Source organism: Oryctolagus cuniculus, chromosome 19, assembly GCF_964237555.1.
Source record: "Oryctolagus cuniculus chromosome 19, mOryCun1.1, whole genome shotgun sequence".
Taxonomy (NCBI): Eukaryota; Metazoa; Chordata; class Mammalia; order Lagomorpha; family Leporidae; genus Oryctolagus; species Oryctolagus cuniculus.
The window spans coordinates 26,405,478-26,419,765 of record NC_091450.1 but is presented as its reverse complement, the minus strand read 5'-3'; the positions used below and the strand labels follow the sequence as shown (position 1 = coordinate 26,419,765).

The following is a 14,288-nucleotide window of genomic DNA, read 5'->3' as shown; positions in this document are numbered from 1 at the left end:
TTTCCCCCCCAACAGCCACAGTTGCTGAGGATGTGGGAAAGTGGGCGATTTCACAACCTGTGGGTGTGAGTGGAAATTGGCACAGTTACTCTGCACCACAACTGGGTCACAGATATTCAAATTTTAAAATACACACGACTTATGACCCAAAACTCCCACTTTTTAGAAAGAATCTTAGGAAAATAATTGCACATGTGCATGGTCAAGCTGGACGATTATCACTGCAGTTCAGCTTCTAAGAGGAAAAATCTGACAAAAACAGAGCTGCAATCATTACGTGGATTGGATGGATACATAAATCACGTTTCATCTATATTGAAGAGTGTGATGTGCGCATTATAGGGAACTTAGATATACCTGAGATACAGAGAGAGAGAGAGAGAGGGAGAGAGAGGGAGAGAGAGGGAGAGAGAGGAAGAGAGAGGAAGAGAGAGAGAGAGAGAGGGAGGGAGGGAGGGAGGGAGAGAGGGAGGGAGAGGGAGAGGGAGGGAGAGGGAAGGAGAGAGGGAGAGAGAGGGAGAGAGGAAGAGAGGGAGAGAGGGGGAGAGAGGGAGAGATACGGAGAGAGAGGGGGAGAGAGGGAGAAAGGGAGAGATGGAGAGAGGGAAAGAGAGGGGGAGAGAGAGAGAGAGAGGGAGGGAGGGAGAGAGAGGGGGGGAGAGAGAGAGGGAGGGAGAGAGGGGGGAGAGAGGGAGAGAGAGGGAGAGAGAGCATTCCATTTGTCAGTTTTTAGAATACATTGTTAAAAATGTATTTTTTTTGAAATAAAATACAATATTATTTATCTTAAAAGTGAAAGGAGTTGAGAAGAGAGGAAGAGAGGAAAGCAGAGTGAAACTAAACACAACAGAAATCCCAAATGCACACACATAACCTGATCTGTTTTCAGTGCATATTTCCATCAACGACCATCTAAACAAGCGACCTCAAAACTGTGATCCCACTTTAGGGGACAAGCAAAGAGCTCTCTCTTACTGGTGCAGCGTGTGCAGTGGGGCCTCCGGCTTCTCCGTTTGCCCATAGCAGCTGGACTTGGCCTCAGGGATGTAGGAGAACTTGTCCAACATGGAAGACGCAGCTGTGGTTAGGATGCCAAGACCGTCCCTCACTCTGGCCTCCAGGCTGTAGTCCCAGTCATCGTAGGAGACTGAAATGAGTCCTGAGGGAAACTCTTTGGGGATGAGTTCTGTATTTCCAGAAACCAGGCTGGGGACAATCCAGAAGAAGTCATAGCCGGTGAGGCCAAGCGAGCGGGCCTCACTCAGGATGAGAACGGCCTCGTCTTTGGAACAGTAGAGCAGGATGACGGAGGAGTGGATCTTCTTCAGCTGCACTTGTGTCTTGGCGTCCTCGAAGGAGGTGTCCAGCGTGATCACGTTCTGCATGTCCCAGCCCACAAAGCTGTTGTCCACGGTGGTTTTGATGAAGCTGATGAAGTCCCTGTAGCCGGGGAAGATGGTGGTCACCAGGGAGAAAACGTGCCAGTCGTAATCCTGCATGATCTTCAGCATGACCGTGGCCTGCTGCTGGATGGACGCTCCAAACTGGAAGAAAGTAGACGTGGGATCCTGCCGACGGGCAAAAAGAAAGCAAAACATGGCATGAGGCAGAAGGCAGTTTATACAGAACCATCTGTCTTTAGGGAATTAAAGAAGTTTCTACCTGGAAATAAGGGAAAATAAAGCACACATCTATTTGCTCAAAAACACTGCTAAGCACCTACTGAATGCTGGGCTCCAAAGTAGATGCCAGAAATACAGAGATGAGGAAAATCCCTGTCTACTGCAGGAAAGGACATCTGCCATTTTGCTTGCCCATCATCTCTTCGTCTTGGCCCCACCCTCCTTCCCTTTGAGTGTACATGGTTGCAACAGACAAATCTATCTGGTCCCCAGGTTCACGATGGAGCAATGAAGCTAACATACATAAAACACCATCAGGAAGTAGAAACAGATTCCTGGTGACCTACTGTTGCAGCCTTCCCTCTCCCCGTCTTCTCTGCCTGAGGCCACGCACCCTGGGCCTATTGTTTATATCAGCCAATCAATTCCCATGTTCCCATAAGCCAGTCTGAATACTTGAACTCAAGATTCCTGTCTAATAGAGAGTATAAAAATGCTATGTGAACATCTATCCACTCAGCAAGTATTTATTGAGTTCCTTACTAGGTGCAACACCACTTTAGACCTTGGGGGAAACAGAGATACACAGGTCAGACGCTGACTTTCATATCTTCAAAGATCTGATGGGAACTTGAGAAAGAGCAATTTCTGTGAACTGAGGACTGAGAGAGAAGAGATTCTCAAAGGAGTATTCAGGTGAGCAAGAGGGGATAAGGTGGACATTACAGACAGAGGTGTCTTGGGGTCCACTTTGACTGTTTCAGGGACCGCAGATAAATGCATTATGGTCGATGAAGCAGTGGGGATGAAGTGATGTTGAAGATCTTGCCAGGATCCCTGCACACAGGGCTGTGTCCACAGGGTTAGACTCCATGGGGGAAGCCACTGAGTGCCCTTATGCCGGAAAGTGGCATGGTGTTGAAGGGCCATTAGCCCTAATGTCTCTACCAATCTGTGATTATGAGAACAAATTTCCACTTAGAATAGGCACGTTATGACACAATTGCACAACTCATAGATACTTTCATATCCCATAACTCCCCAAATCCCACAGATGATCTCAGGGGCTTGGTACTGTTGGCCAGGGGAAACAAGGCTCAACACGGGCACACAGCAAGTGACCATCTGAGCTTTGGTTCCGGGACTCAGCATTCAGTCCCCTTTCTAGCACTCAACCACAGCCTTCCTGGGATCATCTGAGCTCTGTTCCTAGCAGATGCCTCAAACATGTTGTTGACTGGCTGGCGTGATGCAAAAACGCCAGCTAAACAGAAGGTATGCCTCCGTGTTAGAGCAAAACAGGACTTGACAAATGCTGAGACACGTCTCTTTTTTTCTGGGAGCTGAAAGAATTCTCCAAGGATCTTTATCACATTACAGCCATGTTTTCATTTTGAATCCTGCGTCTTCCATGTGCATGTAGCACACGTCAATGATATAGCTTATGGGGATTCCATCTCAAGTGCACGTGTGAGCACACGTGTGTGTCAAGGGTGGTTGAAGCCATTTGTGTCTTTCAGAACAGTGCTTTGTGGCCATGCACATCAACGCTTGCGACAAGTCTACATCATTTTCCCTCTGGGTGCTCACTGAAAGCTTTATCTAAATGGGCCAAAAGCTACAGTTCTTATTAAATGACTGCTCTTTTCTGAAATGCATGGATTTGGGGGGATAATTTGAACGCAGTGTTGGCCTAAAGGCAGAGAGAAGTAACAGGAATAAATAAATGCCTTCTGGGCTCCATTCAATATTATGGTTCTATGAATTTTTCCTAATTAAATCAATTAAAGTGGGTAACAGATTTAAAGACTTTGGGTAATTATCTTTTTCCCCACAGTAGCTTTTGGAGAAATTCAATGTTCTTGAATTGATTAGTCATTTTAAATCACATCTCAACAAGACTGAGTGCCTCAAGGGCAGAGACTTTGCTGTCCTCGTCTCTCTGCCCACAGCACCTGGCTTGGCTCATGAAACATCGATAAATGGACAATGACAAAGATCTAAGTACATGATGGTGTGAGTGAGGCCTACGAGGAATGTTTATGGTTTAAACAGAAAATGAAGAGGGAAGAATTCAGGATCTGAGTTGTGTTTTGCATGGATCTTGAATGTTTCATCCAAAACAAAGCAAAACTTTCAACATCATCACCTGTCCCTTTCTACACTGGAGAACCTTTCCTCTATACAACTCTCTGTGGGTCCTGTTGATAAGGAAGAAAATACAGAAGACTTATATGCCTTGGCTATTGTCCAGAGAACATCATTAAATACCCAAAAAGGTGACAAAATAAAGAAGCTACCAACAGAAGACTGCACAGACACAGAGTCTACAGGCAGCTGCATTCATCAATCCCACACACTGTCAGGTGCCTCTTGGGATGGGACCGAAATGTTCCAAACTTAATTACAAAAGAAAAGCAGTAATTCCCATAGAACAATGATGCCTCTGAAGACACCGGTCATCAAAGCCTCATGGTGACTGCCCAAGGCAGTGCATCAGCATCTTCCTGCACTGAGTCACTGAGGAACGGAGCAAAGTTCTCATCACAGAGTGGGAATCCAATGGAAAGGGTGTAGGAGACAGAACACACACATGCACACACACACACACACACACACTTCTTTGGGATCACTGGTACTGCTGGAAAGGCGGAGGTTAAGCTTGCTATCCTGAGACCCTGCAACACCCTGGCTCCATGTACTAGGGCATCCACCAGGAGCTTTATGTACTGTAAGATATGTGGCTCTCCATGTCTAAGGGAGGGCATGGCTGAGGGGGAAAGATGATCATGGAGATAGCCATTCACCTGCCCAGAGCCCGTTTGCCACAGGTCACCTGGGAAAGAGAAAAAAATGCTTGCTTTGTTTCATCCCTAGTCCCTCCCCTGTCTTGCAATCCTTTAGCCCGAGGTGAGTCTCTCCCCTAACCCTCCTAGTCTATCCCCATCAGCAGCTTCTCTCCAGGATAGATAGCAGTGTAGTTTTGGGGGTCAGATGGACCAATTCCAACTTTAATTCTGTGACCTTGGGAAAAATCATTCAACTTTAGAGCCTGAGCTCCCTTGTCTGGAAAGTAGGTGTGGCCATGGTACTAATTACTGTGGTTAACATCCAGGAGTACTTACTCTACAAGAGTCACATTACTCAATACCTCTGGCTCCTGTCCCATGTGATGTCACCTCCAAACACTTTGCTAAGATGTGCCCCTTTTATGAAGAAGCAAACCTGGAGGTTGAGTGGCTTTTCCAGGGCCAATGGGAAGTGAATCAGGTTAGCCTGCCTTTGAGAACCCAAGCTTTTCAGCCCTGTGCTCTACTGTCCTTCCTCAATGAGGTCTGAAAATTAAGTACTCTCCTGGTATTGGGGCGTCCAGTGCAGTATGCATTAAATATCAAGTGCACGGCAAATTCTAAGTCCCTGTTATTTTTCCCATTGGTCAGTACCCTTGGCACTTCCTGCCATGCCCCACCTCCTAAGGTGGTGATTGACACTCTGGACTTGGAGCATCTCAGCACCCTGCCCCATGCGTGACTGCCTGGCTGAAATTCCTAGCACATTGTCCAAACCAGGCCACTCCCCTGCTCTGTCACCACTGATGGCTCCCAAGGGACCACCACACTAAGATCAGACTCCCCAGTGCCCTCCATGTGAGCACCAGCCAAGCTTCGTGGTTGAAATATCAGGCTGTGGGGCTACTGGACTCCCGTTCAAGCCCTGGCTCTGCACCAGCTGGCCAGCACTTGGCCTTTCTGGCTCTGATTTTCCGCACCTGAAGATGGGAACAATGACCACCATCCCACGGGTTGCTGTTAGCAGGGGATAAACTGCTGGGAGCAGGGACACGTCTACTCATGCCTGACCCCTCTCCACAGCCTCAGACCGCATGGGCCCCAACCAGAAACCCAAGGGCGTCTTTCCCCTATCTCCAAAACTACTACTCCCACAGCCACTGACATCCTGGTTTCAAACCCCCGGTTCCTCCTGCAAACCAGCCCATTCTTCTGAGCCCAGGGAGAACTGCATGAAGACAGGAAGGAGCTGTCTTTCCTCACAGGAATGAATCCAGGCCTTGGAGAGAAACCATTGCCAGTGTCTTCACGGGCCTCACACAGTTACATCATGCCACTGTGCTTATTGGCATCTGAAACTTAAACGTCAAAAACAACTGTGGCCCAAGGACCTTAGGGATGCACGCCCCTTGCGGGGATGGAAGCAAGGAGGTATTTGCAGAAGCTAACTGCACAAGCAGGCACTGAAAAAGCTCCCATCCAGCTCTGGGTTTTTCTAAGGTGACTTTAGGGACTGGCAGGAGGTGATGGGGAGTTTGGCCGCAATCCCAGGACCTGGCAGCAGATATACCCTAAAAGTCCATCCTTCCAACCTCCTGCACATCTTTCTCACTGCCTGCCCCAACTGTAGAGGCTCCTGCACTTAGCTCCTCTCACCACTGCTCCGTCTGTACTGTGGGGATTCTACAGATCAGTCTCTGACCACCTCTGGCACTTGGCTTCCGTAGAATGTGCAGCCGGGGGAGAGGAACAGATTTCATACACCCACTTCGGTTCTGAAGCAAAAGCAGTTCCCTCCCCATACTCACTGCTCTGCAGAACACAGAACAAACTGTTTTAAACACACAGCGAGGGAGGCATGGTGTGTGGGATTCTGGGCGTTTTGGTTCCCCTCCCCTCCCATAACTGAGGTCTCTATAGAGCAGGTTGAGAGCATTAGATCCTGTTCTAGAAGGTTCCAGAGCTCGCTGAGTTCCCCTGGTGACACCTGACACCCTAAGCACTAAGACTCAACAACAGCATTTTTCATTTCACTTACCCATTTAGGAAGGTTATAAAGCACTTACCTGCTATCCCTTTGATATTAACTATCCCAAAGACAGGGCAAGAGGATGGCATTTCTCGAAAAGACGCAGGAAGAGAGGTTAAGTGGTTTGTCTAAGACCCACATAGCCCACAGTGACAACAGCATGGTCACTGCAAGGTGTATCTGCTGCTTTCATGCACACATGAGTGGCTGTCACTCCTAGCTACATAGTAGAGCCGGGGGAGAGCTATGAACAAACCCGATGCTTGCACCACACCCCTGACCACCGAATTGGAATTTCCAGACCTGAGCATCTGAACTTCAAAGCTGATTTGCTTTTCTCTGTCTCATCTTGACAGCAGGATGAGTCTCATTCGAGTTGGTTATCTACTCAAGAGGCTGGCACAACATCTAACACGCAGTAGGAGCCTGATAAATATTTGGTGAGGGGATGGATGAGCAGGGAGCTCACCCCAGGAAGCAGGAGAGAACTGATCATGACGGTCAACTTGGCACCACTTCACAGCTTACATTCCTGCTGCTGGGGGCGGGGTTGGGAGGGCAGCAACATAAGGAAACTGAGGCAGGTGACCCAGCCAAGATGAAGACAGACCCCTTGGTAATCTGCTTGTTCCTCTTGCAGGATGGTCCTGCTGAGCCCTAATTTTCTGTTATTCTCACAGTGCAACAGCTGAGCTTATAAACATATTTTGTTTCAGTTTCCATGGATGAATGCGAACATATCAAAAAGCATGAGGATTCAGATGAACAGTGTTCTCAGGCACACATAAGCTGAACTGATCTATCCCATGATCACCTACTCTCCCCATCCTCCTCTTCCTCCTCCACCACCACCACCACATCGTCATGGCTGGACTGCATGGAAAATATCAACGTGTGGCTCTACACACCACATGGTGGGAGGTCTCATTATCATTCCTGTGTCGCAGATTTAAAAGCTGAGGCTCACAGAATACAAGGTTGCCCAGAGTCACAAACTTAGTACATGGCCAAGCCAGGCAGCCTGGATGCAAAATCAGAATGTTCATCTACTCCCAACACCGCTTCCAGGAATGGAGATCAAAAAATCGAGTCTGCGTGTGTGCAGTTGTGGTTAACTACCTCTCAGTCTCTCTTGAGACATCCAGCTAGAAAAGAAGTTCCCAACATGGATGATCCCACATGCAGTCTTTAATCAGTGTACAGAGGAGACTGGTGTCGACGGGAAAAATCACACCCAGATACCATTTCTTAAAAACATATCCACTCCATCGCCCACAAATAATTCCTCTTGAAGCAACGCCCGCTCCTTGCACCAGTTAATGATTTACATTCAACTCCCCACTTCACTCCTCTCAGGAAAGGAGGTATTTCTTCCCATCTTCCCACATTCACTACGGCAGTTAATCACTACCCAAACTTAGAGCAGCCACAGCTGCTTCATCATGTCTCAGGCTTATTTCTTTTCCTTTCTCTGTTGCACCAGCTCGTTTTCAGACATCTGGAAGTTTCTCAAACTTCAGAGGGAGCCTCTTGTCGAGCTTGTCTTGCCCCCTCCCACCCACCTGCCACACAGACACTGGACTTATCATTATGAAGTTCATATCGGAGCATGGCGCACCCCTTCTCAAGCCCTCCCTTAAAATTTTCCAGCAGCTTCCATGGTCTTCATAACGAAGTAGAAACACATAGCAGGCCGGCGCTGCAGTTCACTAGGCTAATCCTCCGCCTTGCGGCACTGGCACACCGGGTTCTAGTCCCAGTCGGGGCGATGGATTCTGTCCCGGTTGCCCCCCTTCCAGGCCAGCTCTCTGCTGTGGCCCGGGAGTGCAGTGGAGGATGGCCCAAGTGCTTGGGCCCTGCACCCCATGGGAGACCAGGAGAAGCACCTGGCTCCTGCCTTCGGATCAGCGCGTGCGCCGGCTGTGGCGGCCATTGGAGGGTGAACCAGCGGCAAAGGAAGACCTTTCTCTCTGTCTGTCTCTCTCTTACTGTCCACTCTGCCTGTCAAAAAAAAAAAGAAAAGAAAAGAAAAGAAAGAAACACATAGCAGCCCCATCTGAGTCTGGACCCAGTCTTAGGGGCTTAGCATCCACCACAGTACCTGAGAGGGACCAGGATGTGACAGGTGCACTGTTGGATGAGCTGACGAAGCTCTGGAAGAGCACAGAAAGACTCTGCACTTGCTCTGTGCACCATCTCCCGAGACCACACCAACCCCATCACCCCAAAACACAGAATTCTGCCCCAGGAAACCTGCACTTGCTGGACTAGTGGGAGATTTAGACTCTATCCCCCTCTCTGCTCTTCCCACGAGCAAATCCAACCGCACTTCTTTAAAAAAAAATAACCGAATACTATCTTTCTCTGTCCTCTCCTCTTTCTCTTCAAATAAGAAGTTTAGCCTTTCTTTCCTTATTTTTTTAGCCTTACTGGTGTGTAAAATTGACAGATATTGTGTATATTCAAGTGTACAACCTGAGGTTTTTATGTATGTATACATTGTGAAGTGATTGTCATAATCAAGCTAATTAACACATACCTCATCTTACTGCTACCTTTTAAATATGTGAGTGATGAGAATCGCTAACACCCAGGCTTTCTGCAAATATCAAGCATCTGAGACATTATTTTCACCCACAGTCACCACACTGGACATCAGGATTCCGGGACTTACTCACGTCCTGACTGTACTTTGTCCCCTGTGACAACATCTTCTCGTTTCCCCCGTTCCTCCAGCCCCTGACCACCAGCATTCTGCTCTGGAGTTTCACCTTTGTGGATCCCGTATATAAGTGAGTTCATGCAGTGTTTGAGTCTGGCTGGTTTCACATAGCGTAAGGGCTTCCTGGCTTACCTATAAGGTCGCATAAGGCAGGGTTCCCTCCTTCTGTGAAGCTGGGTGACACGGCTGTGTATAGACACAGCTGACCTCTGTGTCCATGAGTTCCTCAGCCAAGGCTTCAACCAAGCACACACTGAAACTATCATTAAAAGAATAATTGTGTCTACACTGAAAGCATACAGGGTCTTTCCTTGTCATCACTCCCTAGACAATACAGTATAACTATGTACATTGCACTGGGCCTCTTAATTAATCTAGGGATGATTAAAGTACATGAGGGTGTTGCACAGGTTATGTGCAAATATTGAGCCATTTTATGTAAGGGACTGGGGCATCCATGGATTCGGGTATCTTCAGTGGATCCTGAAACCAATGCTCCCACAGGTACCGACAGATGATGTACACCTCAACTTTAAGACGGAGATTCTGTTTCCTTTGGATGAATGCACAGAAGTGAGGCAGGCGGATCACGTGAAAAGGAGAAGTTTCATCTCAAGCTTCCTGTGGCTGCTGGGTTCCCAGCTAGGGTAGCTCTGCACAGTGGCTAAAGTGCTCTGACTCAGAGACAAGGAGAGGAACAAGGCTGGGCTCAGAGTCTGGTCTCTCAGACTATGATGGGCAAGATGGGACTTAGGTGAGATAATTATAAAGTTGGACTCCACAGACTGGGGTAGAGCAGGGACTATAGCTACCCAGAGCTACCAAGCCCTCAACCTCATCCTGGCCTGGCCTCCCAATATATAGCTAACAGCTACGTGTGTGAAGAGGGGGAGAAGAGAGCAAGCAAGTGTGTACTTGCATCCGCTGGTTCACTCCCCAGAGTCCACAGTGGCCAGGGCTAGACTAGCGAGCTGAGAAGTCACCCCCATGGCTGGCAGGGACCCAGTCACTCAAGCCATCCCTGCCACATCCCAGGGTCTGCATTAGTTGGGAGCTGCCATCAGGAGCAGAGCTGGGAACTGAACTCAGGCACTCGGATATGGGGCATGGGCATCTGAACTACTAGGCTGAGTGCATGCCCCTTGTTTAAAGCATTAAAGAAAACTAAATATTCAGCTTCTTAGCCACATTAACCACGTTTCAAGAGCTCAGCAGTTATTAATCTTTAAAACTGAGACCCCCCCCTCCCTACTCCTCACTGTCCACTCCCGCACCACCCCTGAAGATGCCAAGGATGTCTGTTTTACCCCATGAAGGAGTCCATGAGCCACCAGGGTGGAAAATGCTCGTCTAAGACTTCAGGACACAACCTCGGCTTCCCATCGCTGCTGGGGTCCTGTTTATACCTGCGGGTGTCCACAGCACATCCAGCAAAGCTGAATCCAACTTCTCTGTCTCCGAGGGGACGAAACTGAGGCTCCACAACCCAGAATGCCTTAAGCCACACTTCACGTCAATCCGTTGTGGTCCAGCAGAATGAACACAGGGTCTCCTGAATCCGAACTCAGTGCCCTCTTGTGTCATGCTGCTGTCACATGCCAAGTATTTACAAAGCATCCACAAAGGGGAAGGGCTCACAGGAGGAACACGGACATTGCTAACAGCCTGCCTGGGATCTGCTTCTTACCACAAAGGAATCATTTAGCCTTAGCCTCAGTTTTTCCATCTGAAAAATGGGCATGACAATAATACTAATCACTTCCAAGTGTTGCTGTGAATGTTTCAAGGGGACAGGCACACGAGTTACATGGGAAAGACACAGCCAAGCTGAGTTGGTATTAACAGTCATGAGGATGTCAGCTTATGGCTTCAGGCCCCATCCCACGTCCATCATGGGTATTTAACATCTCCACTTCCTTCCTATTCTCCTGATGCCTGCTGAATTGTCAGCATCTTGCCCTTTAACACCTCACCCCTCAGCCCTATACTGGTCACCTGGTTGCTGAGAGGTCTGAATGGTGCCTGCCCACCCTTGAGGCCAAGGCACGACACCCTTCTCCATCCAGGCCCTTCCCCTCGCAGGGTGCTGCTTGCTGCCCTGCCAATCTAACTGGCACCCGCACTCTGAGACTGCGAGGGGGCAGGAAGGAATCCCAGTGGTTTACGTATGTACGTATTCTGCAGACCGGCCAGATCTACCTTTCAGGGGGAGACACATTCATTCATCTATCGATTGTCTGTCATTCACTCAACACACGTAGCCAACGCTGCTGTGTGCCAGGCGTCGTTCCAGGAAGGTGACCTAGGGAAGGTGGCTTCCGAAGGGAAGCTCCCACGTTCATGAATTTTACCTCCGACCGGTAAGAGGCTGGCAAGGAAGAAGGAAATCAGTACACAGAACAATGTCAAAGAGACTGAATGATGGCATAGCTCAGGAGCTGGGTGGAGAGGATGCCACAGGGACTTCTGGCCCGTACGCTGGAGCAGATCCAACGGAGACAACGGTGGAGGCAGCCAGGCAAATCTTAGAGGTGGGGAGGGGACAGGCAGGCTGCTGAGCGGAAGGAGCTGCGCACACAGAAGTCAGAGTGGTGTGTCACTCCGAGACCAGGGGGAAGAACAGAGGGGTGGAAACTTAAATGAGCAAATGAGAGAAGTGAGAGATGAGTTAGGGCAAGGAGCAGAGGCCAGTCACAGTGAGTACCCTGGAGATCATGGTAAGGGGTCTGGATCCAATCCCTAGGTCAATTCTATTCCAACTCAGGAGGTCCATGTAGTTAGCCCTGTTCTGCCCTCTGGAATTCTGACCTATGCCAACAGCCTGCACGGAAGACACAGGAAGGCACGTAACTGCTGCAACACTGCATCAGTTGGTACCCCAACCTCACCAAACCTCAACTACTGTGGCTGGAACATCCCAGATCCTCACCATCTAGAGCCAAGCAGTCCCTCTGGCGAGCATGCACGGCAATGCTGGAGGAAACAGGGCACAAATGCCTGCACGGATGCATTCCTCGCCTCCTGCTGCAAAGAGCTAGGGCAGCCCAACACTCTCTGGTTCAGCCAGGACAACACAATGACTGCTGCTCATGGACCCAGCTCTGCCTTCTAGAACATTAGCAGGGCCAGCCACAGAGAGACACCTGCTGAGACCCAGGCCCTATTTTATGTGTGAGAACACAAGAAAGGCCCAAGTTGGCCCCACCTGGTGCTCCATGAGCACCTGACTCCAAGCTTCCAAACAGGGCCATCAGCAATGATGCATTGTCTGGAGCCATGTCCAGCTATTCTCACATGGAAACCCTAGCCCCCCCTCCAGAAGCCAGCGAGAGGCCACAGGATCAGGTCTTTGGGGAGCTGATAAACTGAAGCACACAGAACCTGTGAATCCCAAGCTCTATGGGGCCACTGGCCTTCTCCATGCACCTGAAGCCATGCTTCTCAGCTCTCTCTTCTTAGAGACACACAAACTTCAATGGGCCACGTGATGGCCACCTGTCATTCTGACCATTCAGCGTCCATTATTCCTTTCCTGAAAACAGTGAATTTCCATCATTTTCCCTCGTTCAATCAAGCCGGTTAGGTCATTCGATCCTCAGAGTATCAATAATCAATTCAAGAGCAGGGAATATCCCAATCTGGAACAATCAGAGTGTCTCCCAGAATTTGGGAGACAGGGACTAGGAAGAGGCAATGTCTTCGGCAGTTACACTCGATCCTGGGAAGATCCTGCTGGCCACAATTGCTGGCAGCCATTCTAATACTATAGACCATCCTGGGGACAAACCATCAGAGCCACAGGCAGAGCTGGAAGGTGGAGAGCTACCAAGCCCTGACGGCCTCTGTGGGTGCCTTGTTCAAGCCACACCTGATGCCAATATACCCTTGTTGTTAACTGCATGATCCCTTAATCACCTCATTTTATTTAAGTCATTATGAATGAGCTTTTGTGTCATCTGTGCAACCAAAGATTGCCTCTACCACACTGGCTACAGAAAATAGAGAACAATATAAGTCATTTTTTGTTCATCTTCCCAAACACAGGTCGGGGATCCTTCCTCTCTCCACATACCTCCCTCTCCCCATAAGCTCTTCTTTCTCTCTCTCTCTCTCTCCCCCTGCACTTACTTGGAAGACTGTTGTGATAAGACAAAGTGCCATGGCTCTTAGAGCCTACTGAGGGCCCATTCATAGGATGTGTGGTTGTTGTGGTTGTTGTAACCATGAAAGAATCAACCACAGCGAGACAACAAAACCCCAGACACGCAGCCCACCAGCCCAGCACTGGTGCCAATCAAACAGCTCCCTGCAGCCCTCTCCTGGGCTTCCTAAACGTCGCCTCTGTGAGCATGTCCCTGCAAGGGGGCTCTGACCACCTGCACCCCGCATCCCAGGAACCCCTCTGTGCTGGGAAACACGGGGGCTGGGTCAGCCCGAAGGAGAGCTTCAAGCGTACCCCGTCCTCCTACCAACCTCAGAGAAGGCGTTTCTACTCCCTAATCACATTAAGGAGGGTGCGGCTCAGGGACAAGCACTTCCCAAACTTTGAGAGCAGAGCAATCACGCGGGAATCTTGTTAAGATACAGGCTAGGGATACTACCCAGCCCTGAAGAAGACTGGATTCTTGTCTTTGGCAACAAAATGGATGCAACTGGACACCATTATACTTAGTGAAATAAACCAGTCCCCAAAATACAAGTATCATATGTTTTCCCTGATTTGTGCTAACAGAGTACCCAAAAATGTAATGTGTAGGAGTGAAACTGCCATTGTGAGATCCAATGATTGTTTACAGCCCTTGTCTCTCATGTTGAGGAACAGTGGTTTTTTTTTTCATACTATTTGTTGAACTCTTGGTGTAGGGTTAATCTTATTAGTATAAAGTAAACTGAAAGATCATCATAAAAATTAAGAGAGAAAGGAGGAGGAAGGGTGGGAGGGAGGGTGGGAGGGAGGGTAAGGTGGGAAGTATCACTATGTTGCAAAATCTGTATATATGAAATATGTGAAATTTGTTTACCTTAAATATAGTTTTTTAAAAAGATGCAGGTTAAGATTCAGCTTCTATGGCTGGGGCATAACTAGCCAGCCCCCATATAGCACCAAAGCTGTTGGTTCAGCTTTG

The 14,288-nt window shown here is 48.8% G+C and overlaps 1 protein-coding gene across 1 annotated transcript in view; it reads right to left on the bottom strand.

Moving 5' to 3' along the window:
• The window catches only part of GRIN2A (glutamate ionotropic receptor NMDA type subunit 2A), a 405,170-nt gene that overhangs the window by 174,857 nt on the left and 216,025 nt on the right, over positions 1-14,288 (bottom strand). Inside the window, exon 4 of the mRNA XM_070065018.1 lies at positions 976-1,568. Within this exon, the coding sequence (XP_069921119.1) occupies positions 976-1,568 (593 nt within the window). The remainder of the gene's footprint in view (positions 1-975; positions 1,569-14,288) is intronic.